Source organism: Galeopterus variegatus, unplaced genomic scaffold (assembly GCF_000696425.1).
Source record: "Galeopterus variegatus unplaced genomic scaffold, G_variegatus-3.0.2 Scaffold17, whole genome shotgun sequence".
NCBI classification, from domain to species: domain Eukaryota; kingdom Metazoa; phylum Chordata; class Mammalia; order Dermoptera; family Cynocephalidae; genus Galeopterus; species Galeopterus variegatus.
Genome location: NW_007726128.1, coordinates 1,551,909 through 1,564,407, shown reverse-complemented (window position 1 = coordinate 1,564,407; position 12,499 = coordinate 1,551,909). Strand labels below are relative to the sequence as shown.

General features: G+C 38.4%; 1 protein-coding gene across 2 annotated transcripts in view; it reads left to right on the top strand.

Moving 5' to 3' along the window:
- GJA1 (gap junction protein, alpha 1, 43kDa) overlaps positions 1 to 11,540 on the top strand; it is a 13,749-nt gene extending 2,209 nt beyond the window's left edge. For both annotated transcript variants that reach the window (XM_008566951.1, XM_008566944.1), the window contains exon 2: positions 8,636 to 11,540. In XM_008566951.1, the coding sequence (XP_008565173.1) occupies positions 8,652 to 9,800 (1,149 nt within the window). In that variant the 5' untranslated portion in view covers positions 8,636 to 8,651 and the 3' untranslated portion in view covers positions 9,801 to 11,540. The remainder of the gene's footprint in view (positions 1 to 8,635) is intronic.
- The last annotated feature ends 959 nt before the right edge of the window (positions 11,541 to 12,499 follow it).

The following is a 12,499-nucleotide window of genomic DNA, read 5'->3' as shown; positions in this document are numbered from 1 at the left end:
GGGGGGGGGGGGGGGGGGGGGGAGCTGCCAGTAGGCAAAGAAAACGCTAATGTGTTTTTAAAAAGAGTTCAATTTTTTTGTTTTGTTCTGGCGGCTGGCCGGTACGGGGATCCGCACCTAAAAGGGTTCAATTTTTAAATGCTTTTCATTGCACACACAAACTCTGTTAACCAGAATTACAACCATGCATTTTCGTGCCCGGTAAGGATTTTCTCTTCTGTGTAAGTCCACAGACTAAAGTAGTTAGTTGAGATTCTTGGTGTGACCCTGCTGTTGAAGCATTTGCCCTACGGAATAGTGAAATGCAAATAGAAATGAAAGGTTTGTCTGAGCCCGCACCCTCCCCACCCCGCCTCCCGCCCGACCCTCTGGGGTTTTGAGAAGTTTCTCTCAAATCCTTACAGGTCCAACCGGGAGCACGTTCGAGTTCCTCCATTGGAAAGGAACTGGGGTTGGGGGTGTGAGGATGGGAGGAAAGATGGGCTACTTGCCAAATAGTAAAAGAGCAAATGATTGATTTAATTAAAGTTGTCAGTCTAATTTCCCATCCCTCTCATCCCTGTCCAGAGTCCCTTTTTTCTCTTAAACGTGTTGAGTCCTACTATGTAAGCGTTGATAAGCAAACCTGAGTACCTTTGGGAATTATCGTGCTTAAATCGCACTTGTAACTCTTCTGGAAGTTCTTGAAATTTTCCAAGAAGTGGGGAGGAGGGAGGGAGAAGTAAGACCCTTAATGAGGCAACAGCTAAGGACATGTGTTCTAGGACAAATGAGTACAGATTTCGGGAATTGTTAACTTGCGGAACGCCCACACTATCCTGTTACCCATCAATTGTTTGCTGAGCAGCACCTCTGATAAAGCTTATCGGCAGGCCCTCCTCGGGGGCCTATTCATGTTCATCCTCACCCAAGGGCGTGCTTCTGTTTCTCTAGAGGCAAGAAGAGGGGTGGGAAGAGGAAAGCAATAATATGTTATAAACGTAGATTTTATTTGGAGGTGAGTTTAATTTCTTTTGCTTTCCTAACCGAGTTAGTAATGATAAGAAAGATCTGGAAATTGGGCACACTTGAACTCAGTCGAAGGTGTCTTGTGAGAGAGCCTAATTTTTACTTTTGTATACAAGGATTGCTGAAAATAAAATCCTGTAGCAATGCAGAGAAGATCTCACTAACCCACTCCCAAGAAGGAAGTAAGCCAGTCGGAGAATACCTTGTGGAGGTGGGGAGTAATTAATTCTTCTGAGTAGGCTGAACTGACTGAAAATTATACCAGTCAGAGTAAGTACAGTCTGTCCTGGCAGAGTGTTGAATTCTGCACTGCTGGAACACTTGTTCCCAGCGTGTGGATGCTTCCTACTCTCCAAAGACTGGGTATAGTGATCACCTGCCCTTTGCCTGTAAAATGCAGTAGTAGTGCTTAGCTCCTACTTTCTTCACTGTTCAAACATGTTCCACATTTTTCTAGTCACTTTTTAAGCTTATCCCCCCGGGCTGCCTGCCCCATCCACTCAGTTTCTCACCCTTTGCAGTTGTGATTCGTACAGTGCTGACCCTCCATGGAAAAATACTTCCAAAGATACTCCGGAGGAGGTGTCCAAAGGGCGTGTTTTCAGATATTGAGGGTTACTTTGTTACTTAGATGTTTCCAATTCCTGCATAGAGTAGAATGGAAAACTGCGATGGGTGCATTCCTTCGTTTCTTTTATAATATCCAGAGGTTTAGCTGGATTTGAGCCTCAGAGCCTTTATGATACCCTCAGGGAAGGGAATGATAGGAAAGTCACCAGTGATTAATACCTTCTACTCCACCTTTCCTGTTGTTCTGACTTCCCTTTGAGGTTGTTTAAATATAAGCGTTGGAGTTTATCCACACACACCACTTCAGTTCTGGAGAGAAAAAGTGATTACCCAGTGTTTATCATTACTGTCCATTTTCAATGTAGATAATTCAAGTTAAAAAAAAAAATCCTCAGCTTCTCCTCCATGGGAGATTAATATGTATTTTTTGGAATTTTGCCTAAATTCTCCACTTTGCCTAACTGTCTAAATTCACCACTTAGCTACGTATGTACAGACCATCTTTTGCCAAAATTCAAACCTTAGTTTTTCTACATTATCAGTGGCTTTATAAAATTAAATTAATTTCACATCCCAATTTCCCTGGCTTTTTAGAAAATGTATGTTTGTTATTCACTTCTTAGTTGCTATTTTGCTAAAGAAAAGAAACCAAAATTAGAAAATTAAAAGATTTTTAGATATAGCTCATTTAAGAGTAATAACTAAACTTTATTAGCTCTTATCAAGAGCTTCACATGCATGAGTTTATCTCATTCAATTCTCTGAAAATACGACTTCTTAATCAATACACTTATGAGAGTTCTAAGGGTGTGTTTTATATGATTACAAAATAAGAAAGCTGTTCATTAAAAATAGTTCATTTGAAGGTGGAAGAGTTGGTGGGGGCATGGGAAACATCAAGAACTGATAGAAATATGTTTGAGTTACTCAGATCACAATCAAAGAACATGGCTTGTAGCTTGCGGCTTCTGACTTAGGTTTTGTCCTCTGGTTCCCTCAAGTTGACCTTGGGAAACTTCTGTTGGTGAGGGAGTTAAGTGATAGCTGTTGAACTAGGGAGGGAATCATCTCTTATGGATAAGGTGTCATACTTTCTTTGGATGGAGCCCCTCAGTCCTTAATCTCCTTCTCATCACATTCTCTGGAGGTTGATGTAGGTTGACAACGTGAAGAGGAGGGGTTCTTCTTCCTCTTTTTCAGGGAAGGAAAAGCTTGGTGGTAGTTTTTTTGTTGTTGACTACCCCTCCACCACTACCCCCACTCCCAAAGTCAGTTAGTTCAGTGCCACCCATTAAGTACCTGAAGAAATGTGCTATTCTTTACAAAGGAATCAAAGAACCACAAGGCAGAATTTTAAATAGAATAGATGTTTATATAGAATAGGTTTGATACACCACAGAGTTGGGCTAACTATCCAGGTATAAATAAGCAAGCAAAGGCAGAGTATTATCTGACGAACTGGGAATGTTTTCCATTGCACCTGATTCAAATCACTTAGCTGCCTGCATAGACTCAGACTATATGGAGATGTTACATTAACTGTGGTTAAGATCAGCTGCTGCTTTTTCCCTTCAGAACCTCAACCCTTCTCCCATATTTGTCATTCTTGAAATAAACACATCTTTAAACAAGCAGTTTCTTCTTGCCGTACTGTTCTCAGCTACAATAAAATTGTGTGGTACAAATGGAGTTAGAATTTAACAGTACTGGGGGACAGTAGAACCAATTTTTGTTTTTAATCTTAACCTGCAGCAATGTGACAGTGGAACTAAATAAACATTCATGATACCTGATGCAGTTCTGCAACAATCCTAACCATCTCTAGGATCTCATCTAATAAATTCAAGAAGCTCTTTGTTAAAGAGCATTTTTAAAAAAAAATTCAGCCCAATTGCCTGCTCAAGAATCATTTGAAGTGTGTTGCTTCAACAAATAGTTCTCCGTTTCAGCAATTGTCCCTTGAAAATTCAACAGTAAATTATGAGATGATGGCAATACTTTTTTACTGTGAAGTCCCCTTTTTAATTAATTTGAAATTTTAGAAGTTTGAGATATATAACTACAATGAAGAGAATCCCAAGGAGATAGTCAAAAAAAAAAATTATGAAATCTGGTTGGTATCTTTTTTTTTTTTTTTGCACAGTATCTTTTTATTTTTTGTACAGGCCTCATTTAATTCATTCAACAGATATTTATGCAGCTTCTCTTACTCTTTTAAGCTCTGGGAATATAGCAGTGAACAAAACAAACTCAAACGGAGGAAGGCAGATAGGAATAAATCCTCATGGAGAGAGACAAATAAAGATAGACGATGTCAAGTAGAACTAAAGGCCATTAAAAACAAAACAAAATGAAACAAGGCAAAGAGAATAGGAAATGACAGGACTGGGGAAAGTATGTTGCCGTTTCATATGTGGTGATCAGGAAAGGAAAGGTGGCTGATGAGGTGAGACCTGAAACAAGTGAGGAGAGGTGAGCCACGTGGATGGGGCAGAGCTGATCAAAGCAGATTAGCATGATTGTGGGTGTGTTTTTTCTAAATTGACTGTTTACATTGTGAATAGGTTGGCAGGCAGGGTGACCAGGCTAGTGACATGAAACTCAAGAAAAGTGAGGATGGCTGAGATCAGGCTCAGAGCAGCAAGGATGGTGGTAAGAATCGGTCACAGTTGTTACGTCTTGAGGATAGAGCCTATAGTGCTTGCTGATGGATTGAGTGTAGATTATATTAAGTATGTATGTACACGAATATTACCACAAAGAACATCTGGCTGTAAATGTAGAGGTGTAGTCACTTCTGAGCTCACCCAGACATTTACTGCAAGGGGCAGAGGTTCTTATAAATGTTAAAGAAAAACTTAGACAGGTTTGCATTTAAGTTTTGTTGGGGCCTAACATTTTTTGATTTTAGTAGATTAGAAACACACACACACACAGCATTTCTCTCCCCACCCCCCCGAAATCCATTAGATAATTTTATCAGGAACTTACATAAACATTTCCTTATGCATTTTAGACTTCATGATTTTATTCTTTCAAATATTAATGACCATTATCTTCCCTAAGTGTTTACTTCCAGTCATAAAAAGATGATAGATATCAAATCTCACTTTAGTTATCGATAATCCTATTTGCCTTTATTTTTTAAGTCTCCACTCTCAACTCATAGTTGTCTCTTTTGGGGAATATCTTTAAAATTGAAAGTGAAATATTTTCTAATTCTGATAATTATTAAGATATTAATGACGTGGAGAGATTTGCCTGGAGCTGTGGCACACTGATTTGTTTTTAAGGCTTTGGCAAAAGGGACTGTCAGACATAATTTCAAATTGAAGCTTTATTTTCCAGAAATTTCATTTGGATTAGAGTGTAAGCCTTTGTGCTCTCGGCGAGCAGCAGTGAAGGTGTAGGGAGTGACGAGCGACTGCAGCCAAGGGTGAGCTCAGTTCCCGGGTGCCTGGAGAGCCGCTTCTCCTTGTGCTCAGCCCCTTGGAACTTTTAGACACTCTGTCCCTCTCTGCTCTCCTGACGTTTCCCTCACTCCTAAATATTTTGAATAAGAAAGCACCAGAAATGTCAGGAAACCATTGTTTGCCTGCTGATCCAAAACCTTACTTCAGAATTACCTGGGGCAATTGTTTAAGATAGTAAAAAACAAAAACTGATTTCCCAGCCCCACCCCCAGAAATTAAGATTTATCCAGACTGATGAAGCCAAGGCATGTTTGTTTTTAACAAATGTCACCAAGTGATTGTGATGCAGTTCAGGAACCCACTGGAAAGGGACCAGCGAGTCCTCAGGCTAGTCACCCTGGGTGCTTGCAGCTTTGAGCATCTGGTCTAGGGGGCCCTGAAGAGCAATGGAAAATGTGAGCCAACATGGTATGTAGAAGGCATAAAAAGGGTGGTGTGGCTGCTGTCAAGAATCTGCTTCCAGTGAGTGCTTTGCATAACTCCTTAACCTAGACTTTAGTCTCCAACTTGGGAATCTAGAGGTGAAGTCGTGAATATACTTGTTACATTCAGCTGCCTTGCTCTTCTCATTTATCAAATAAGAAATATACCTGTCTCCTACTGGTGAATATGAATGTGTTACAGATCAACGCCAGGGATTCTGAAAACATATAATTATGCCCTTTCCTTATAAGAGGACATTAATTTTTCAAGTAAGACATGGAAAAATGAAAATACTCAACTGGGGGGATGGGGAGGGACAACCAGCTGATGGAACTTTTGATTCATGACAAAGTGAACAACTTCTAAAAAAAAAGGTAACTATTTTTGTTACCTGTTCCTGGAGTCACAAGATGAGCCATCACTTTAAACATTATTTGATGGTCTCTATGATAGTGGTAATGACAGGTGTCTACATGTTACGGGATACTGGGTGTCCAATTGGATAATTCATATCTTATTCAAATGAAAGAGTATAACTCATGAATGCAAATGACAACTGCGTGGATGCTTGAAGGAGAGACAACTTTGCAATTAAATTGCTGGTGTATTAAAAAGAGAACTACTACCTAGAGTACTGCCGGGTGACCCAGTTCACGTACTATGGCATTGCAGGTTATTTTTGTGGAGTCTCAGAATTATATGAAAGTCAAATTTTATCTTCCATAAAATGTAAAGATATTTAGTAATGAATTGCCACAGGCATCTTTATAATCATATTTTATTTGAATAATGATGAAGCACTAACTAAAATGATAATTTCTGTTGTGCCCAGTCATATTTCTAAACATGTTAGGTTTGACTTGAGCTCTATCATTACATGGATGTGATAAGATGTATACAAATAGTTTATCATTTTATACTTGATTGTTTTTATTATTTTTTCTCCAAGAATTGAAATATCTGAACAAAAACAAATGACACAGGCAAAATATTGTAATCCTTTACAAACAGAATTAGGGCCAATTTACACATCATCACATAGAAACAGTCTATTGATATAGCTCCAAAAATTCTATTATGTTTGTTTGACCCTCATCAACTATACATCTTCATTCCCGGTCTACTGTTTTCTCTTGAATTATACATTCTCTCACCATCAGACTGTCCATCAAGTCTAAATTACTCCCTCATACTTCAAGCCTTCCCTTGGCTGTTTAACTACCTTTGTCAACTCTACAAGCCTGTATCTTTTTTGACTGATCTTTTCATACATAAATTTCACTTTCTAACTTGTCACTTCAGAATCTAAAATGGCCCATCCTAAAAGAAGAAGGGAAACTCCCTTTTTAATGACCACTGGGAGAGCATTATTTCTTTGGCCTGCCCACCCACCTCTCACTCTTAGTCCCGATTCTTTCGCACCATCCTCTGGGCTGTCATCAGTGATATTTATCAACTGCTAATTTAGATAGCTGGTGCGTAGTTCAGCTTTATGAATCAGTCATCTCTTTTTTGTTCCATCCAGGAAATCCCAGGCCAGGTTTCCACTTCATTGTTTTATGGCCTCTACAGACAGAAATGTAATGTTGTGTGGTAAGGGAGAAGACTTTCCTGAAATTCATTCACTTCCTACAAGGAGAGGCAGCTCATAGTTCAACACCAGATGAGAAACTCTTTTATATTCAGATAGTGAAGATAGTTCTAAGAAGCCTTCATAATCTTACTTTTAGTTAACACTGTTTAAAATTCATTACTAAGCTCCTGGAAAGTCTTTGCTTTGCCTGTTTTTAATTATTAAATAATCTTTGACTACTTCACCCTTTTCTAAACTTTTCAATTATTACTCTTTGCTGAAAATTAGCCTAAATTCTGTATATTTGCCACATGCCATGTTATCTACTCCTTCCCAGCTTTCAGACCTTGCTAAGATCGCACATATCAAAACGTGGAAACATTTTTAGTTTTAACTCAGCTATACTCTACTTTAAAACCAGTGCTATCCATTGGAAAGCTTTGGCCTGGGGATTGTTAAGTCTTCTGGCTCTACCAATAACTGAACATTTCACTGACATTTTGAACCTCAATTTTTGTCAGTTAAAGGAGTGATTGGCAATTGGAAACATAAGTTGAACTAGATAACTTTGGGGATCCCTGTCAGTTCTACAGATTTGAGTATTTTTCTCATCCTTGGTTATGGGGAAGTCGTAGGCTTATACCTAGGTATTTTTAATAGTTAACTTGAATGCGTGGGCTGAGTTCCCAAAGCCCAGTAAGGGAACTTTAAAGTATACAACAGTCAAAAGATGAAACCAATCTTTTTTGTTGGAGAAAACACTCTGAAGTAATCTTTTCTTTTTATTTCTAAGATTATAAGCCATATTGAGACAAATTGAACTTTTTGCTAGAAATGTGATGTGTATTTTTAGTCTTTGATTTTGATTTTGAAAGTAGGTTCCTGCATATAATGATACATTTTATCAAAATCGTGTATTTCAATACAACATATCTTTTCTCTGGGCAGAAGACAGAATTCTGAGCCACGTAAGTCACTGCTAAGAAGAAACAGAAAAGTATAAATGACCATAGTTTAGAGTATGCACAAATTATATTTGATATACCATGGAGAAACATTTCAGAGTGAAATTAGGAATCAAATGATATATAATAGTGTGAGTTTGGAAACTTAAAGGGGGGGCGGTGTATGCATGTTCCTACCTTGATTCTTCAATACGTATGCTTTGAATAGCATGCACCAGTATTTTGCTTAGGCATGCATCCAGCCACAGGTGTAACAGGCAAGAACTGTCCTCATTTATAAGACAGATAAAATAAGCAGAGGCACTTAGCACAGACAGCTTCTCAAGTCATGTGGCAAGGCAGTGGTTGAACAAGTAATACATGTTCACAGGTTAAGATTGCAATTCACTCTGCCACATAGGCTCTGTTGCTTCTAAGACTTATTTTATCTCAAAAAAAAAAAATGTGTGAGACCCCTTTATAGAGGAAAATAAGACAAGAAGAGTTTGCACTTGGTTTATTTGGGGGAGGGGAATGCTAGAAAGATCTGAGACCTTTTGCAATGTTTTGACTATCAGCTGAAAGATATTAAAGTAATAATTTGTAATCTGTGATCATTTAGTTGTCTTTTTGTTTCTTTTCAGGTGGTGCCCAGGCAACATGGGTGACTGGAGTGCCTTAGGCAAACTCCTCGACAAGGTTCAAGCCTACTCCACTGCTGGAGGGAAGGTGTGGCTGTCAGTCCTTTTCATTTTCCGAATCCTGCTACTGGGGACAGCGGTGGAGTCAGCCTGGGGTGATGAGCAGTCTGCCTTTCGTTGTAACACTCAACAACCTGGTTGCGAAAACGTCTGCTATGACAAGTCTTTCCCCATCTCTCACGTGCGCTTCTGGGTCCTGCAGATCATATTTGTGTCTGTACCCACACTCTTGTACCTAGCCCATGTGTTCTATGTGATGCGAAAGGAAGAGAAATTGAACAAGAAAGAGGAGGAACTTAAAGTTGCCCAAACTGATGGTGTCAATGTGGAGGTGCACTTGAAGCAGATTGAAATAAAGAAGTTCAAGTACGGTATTGAAGAGCACGGTAAGGTGAAAATGCGAGGGGGCTTGCTGCGAACCTACATCATCAGTATCCTCTTTAAGTCTGTCTTTGAGGTGGCCTTCTTGCTGATCCAGTGGTACATCTATGGATTCAGCTTGAGTGCCGTTTACACATGCAAAAGAGACCCCTGCCCACATCAGGTGGACTGCTTCCTCTCTCGCCCCACCGAGAAAACCATCTTCATCATCTTCATGCTCGTGGTGTCCTTAGTGTCTCTTGCCTTGAATATCATCGAACTCTTCTATGTCTTCTTCAAGGGTGTTAAAGATCGCGTAAAGGGAAAGAGTGATCCTTACCACGCTGCAGCCGGCCCACTGAGCCCCTCCAAAGACTGTGGATCTCCAAAATATGCTTATTTCAATGGCTGCTCCTCCCCAACAGCTCCCCTCTCACCCATGTCTCCTCCCGGGTACAAGCTGGTTACTGGTGACAGAAACAATTCTTCTTGCCGCAATTACAACAAGCAAGCAAGTGAGCAAAACTGGGCTAACTACAGTGCAGAACAAAATCGAATGGGGCAGGCTGGCAGCACCATCTCCAACTCACATGCCCAGCCTTTTGATTTCCCTGATGATAACCAGAATTCTAAAAAACTGGCTGCTGGACACGAACTACAGCCACTAGCCATTGTGGACCAGCGACCTTCAAGCAGAGCCAGCAGTCACGCCAGCAGCAGACCTCGGCCTGATGATCTGGAGATCTAGATACAGGCTCGAGAGCATGGAGATTCCACTGAATGGTGGAAAAGAAAAAAGGTGCTGTAGAAAGTGCACCTTTGGTGTTAATTTTGTTCCAGTGGAGGTGGTACTCAACAGCCTTAGTCACAAGGTTTAGGAAACACAAAGACATTAGAATACCTAGGTTCATTCGGGGTGTCTGGGATAGGTGGGTGGAGAGGGAGGGGATAATAGAGGTACACGTTGGCATTTAATGTAGTGGATTCAAAGAACTTAAATTCTAAGTAAGAGTTCCATTAGGTGATAATGTAAGTAGGGCTTTTTCTCCCCCTGACACCCTTAAGAATGATTTTCTATATGTGAAAGAGTAGGTGATAATGTGGCTAAATTTTTTTTTTTTTTTTTAACCAAGAAACTGAAATAACTTAGGCCAGGAATAAGTACTTCCTGAATATCTTATTTCTTTTCAACAAGAAAAAGACGGAAGATTGTCTTTATGTCCCTGCTAAAACATTCCATTGTTAAAATTTGCACTTTGAAGGTAAGCTTTCTTGGCCTGACCCTCCAGGTGTCAATGGACTTGTGCTACTATATTTTTTATTCTTGGTATCAGTTGAAAGTTCAGACAAGGCCCACAGGAAAAGATTTCTCATACATACATTTATAAATCTCAGCGTTACATGTACATTCTTTTTACATCCATTTGGCATCATATCATTACCATCACTTTTTCATCATTCCTCAACTACTATTCACATTCATTTAATGGTTTCTGTAAACATTTTTAAACAGTTGGGATGTCACTTAACATTTTTTTCAGTTAGAGTCAGGGAAGCAAGCCATGCTCAATATTTAACAAACACTTGTATGTGTGTGTGTGTGGAAGAGTGTGTTTTATTTGTAATGTATTGGTACAAGCAGATGCAATACAAACTCACAAACAGATTTGAAAATAATACACACACAGTGTTCAAATTTGAACCTTTCTCATAGATTTTGTGGTGTGGGCCAATATGGTGTTTACATTAAATAATTCCTGCTGTGCAAGCAAAGCACACTTTTTTTTCCCTAAAATGTTTTTTCCCCATGTATCCTATTATGGATACTGGGTTTGATAATTATGATTCTTTTTCTTTTTATCTTTTTTAGAATATAGCAGTAATGAATGATTACTGAAATGAATGATTTCCTTTTTCTGAAATGTAATCATTGATGCTTGAATGATAGAATTTTAGTACTGTAAACAAGCTTTAGTCATTAATGTGAGAGACTTAGAAGAAATGCTTAGAGTGGACTATTAAGTGTACCTAAATGAATTTTGCAGTAACTGGTATTCTTGGTTTTGTCCTACTTAATACACATTAATTCAGAACTTGTATTCTATTATGAGTTCAACAGTCTTTTGGAGTGACCAGCAACTTTGATGTTTGCACTAAGATTTTATTTGGAATGCAAGAGTTGAAAGAGGTTTCAGTAGTACACATGCAACTAATTTATTTGAACTATATGCTAAAGACATCTACCAGTTTTTTCAAATGCCTTTTTAAACTCATCACAGATGATAGGTGAAAATGCAAGTATCATACTTCTCTTCACGTCAGCTACATAAACAGTTTTGTACAATGAAAAATACTAATTTGTTTGACATTCCATGTTAAACTACTGTCATGTTCAGCTTCATTGCATGTAATGTAGACCTAGTCCATCAGATCATGCGTTCTTGAGAGTGTTGTTTATTCAATAAAGTTTTAACTTAGTATAAAGATAGCCTGTGTATCCCGTGTGGTTTTTAAAACTTTATTGCATCTATTCAAGTTACCAAAGACATTTCCATTGGTTATGAGGACTTGGGCAAATAAGATCCACATTTTTTCAGGGATCTTTAAAAGGACAATAGTTACCATTAGCTATGTTCAGGGCAACATTGATTGTAAACATTTTGGATATTTATTCAATTGAGGTGAAGATAAAGTAAACAAGGGTTGAGTTTGGAAAAGAACTTTAATGGGATGTGTGATAAAGCTTAAAATAAGGTAATATTGAATAATTTAGAAATAAGCACAAAAACCTAAGGATGCTGAAAATTTAAAGCTGTAGATAAAAGAATAAATAAGAACGCAGTTTGAGTATGTTACACCCAGGGATAAAAGAATAAAACAAATCATGTATTTTAATATAAGATGTGAAAATACAGAAAATATGAGTTAAAATTCTTAGCACCCAAGGAAAAACCAGCCATTTAAAGGGAGTAGAACAATTTTGGGCAATTAACAATGTAGTTTCAAATATAAAGTGTATTATCAATGCATAAGTTACACATCAAGAAAGTTTCCTAATATAAAATTGTTTACATAAACATTTATTACCTACCACAAAGCAAAGTAGTAAATTACTGTAGGATAAGAATATTAGTAATTTAGAAGTATTCTAATCCATTTCAGTTGCTTCTTTACTTTTTTTGGAGGAATAAAGGTTACGTGACTTGGCTAAAGTCAGGTTATCTAATAACTCATTTCCAAGTGAGTTATCTTATGTAATTGGTAATGTCAACATTTCTTCCAGTACTATCATTTGGTTGAGAATCAGATAAGAGGGACAAGTTCTCTCTCTCTCTCTCTCTCTGTATTTACTATGGAAAATAGACATGATTAAGTGTGTGTGTGTATCCGACACAGTGTGCTACACAAGGTGTGGGTGGACAAATGATTAGACTGCTGAGTGATTAA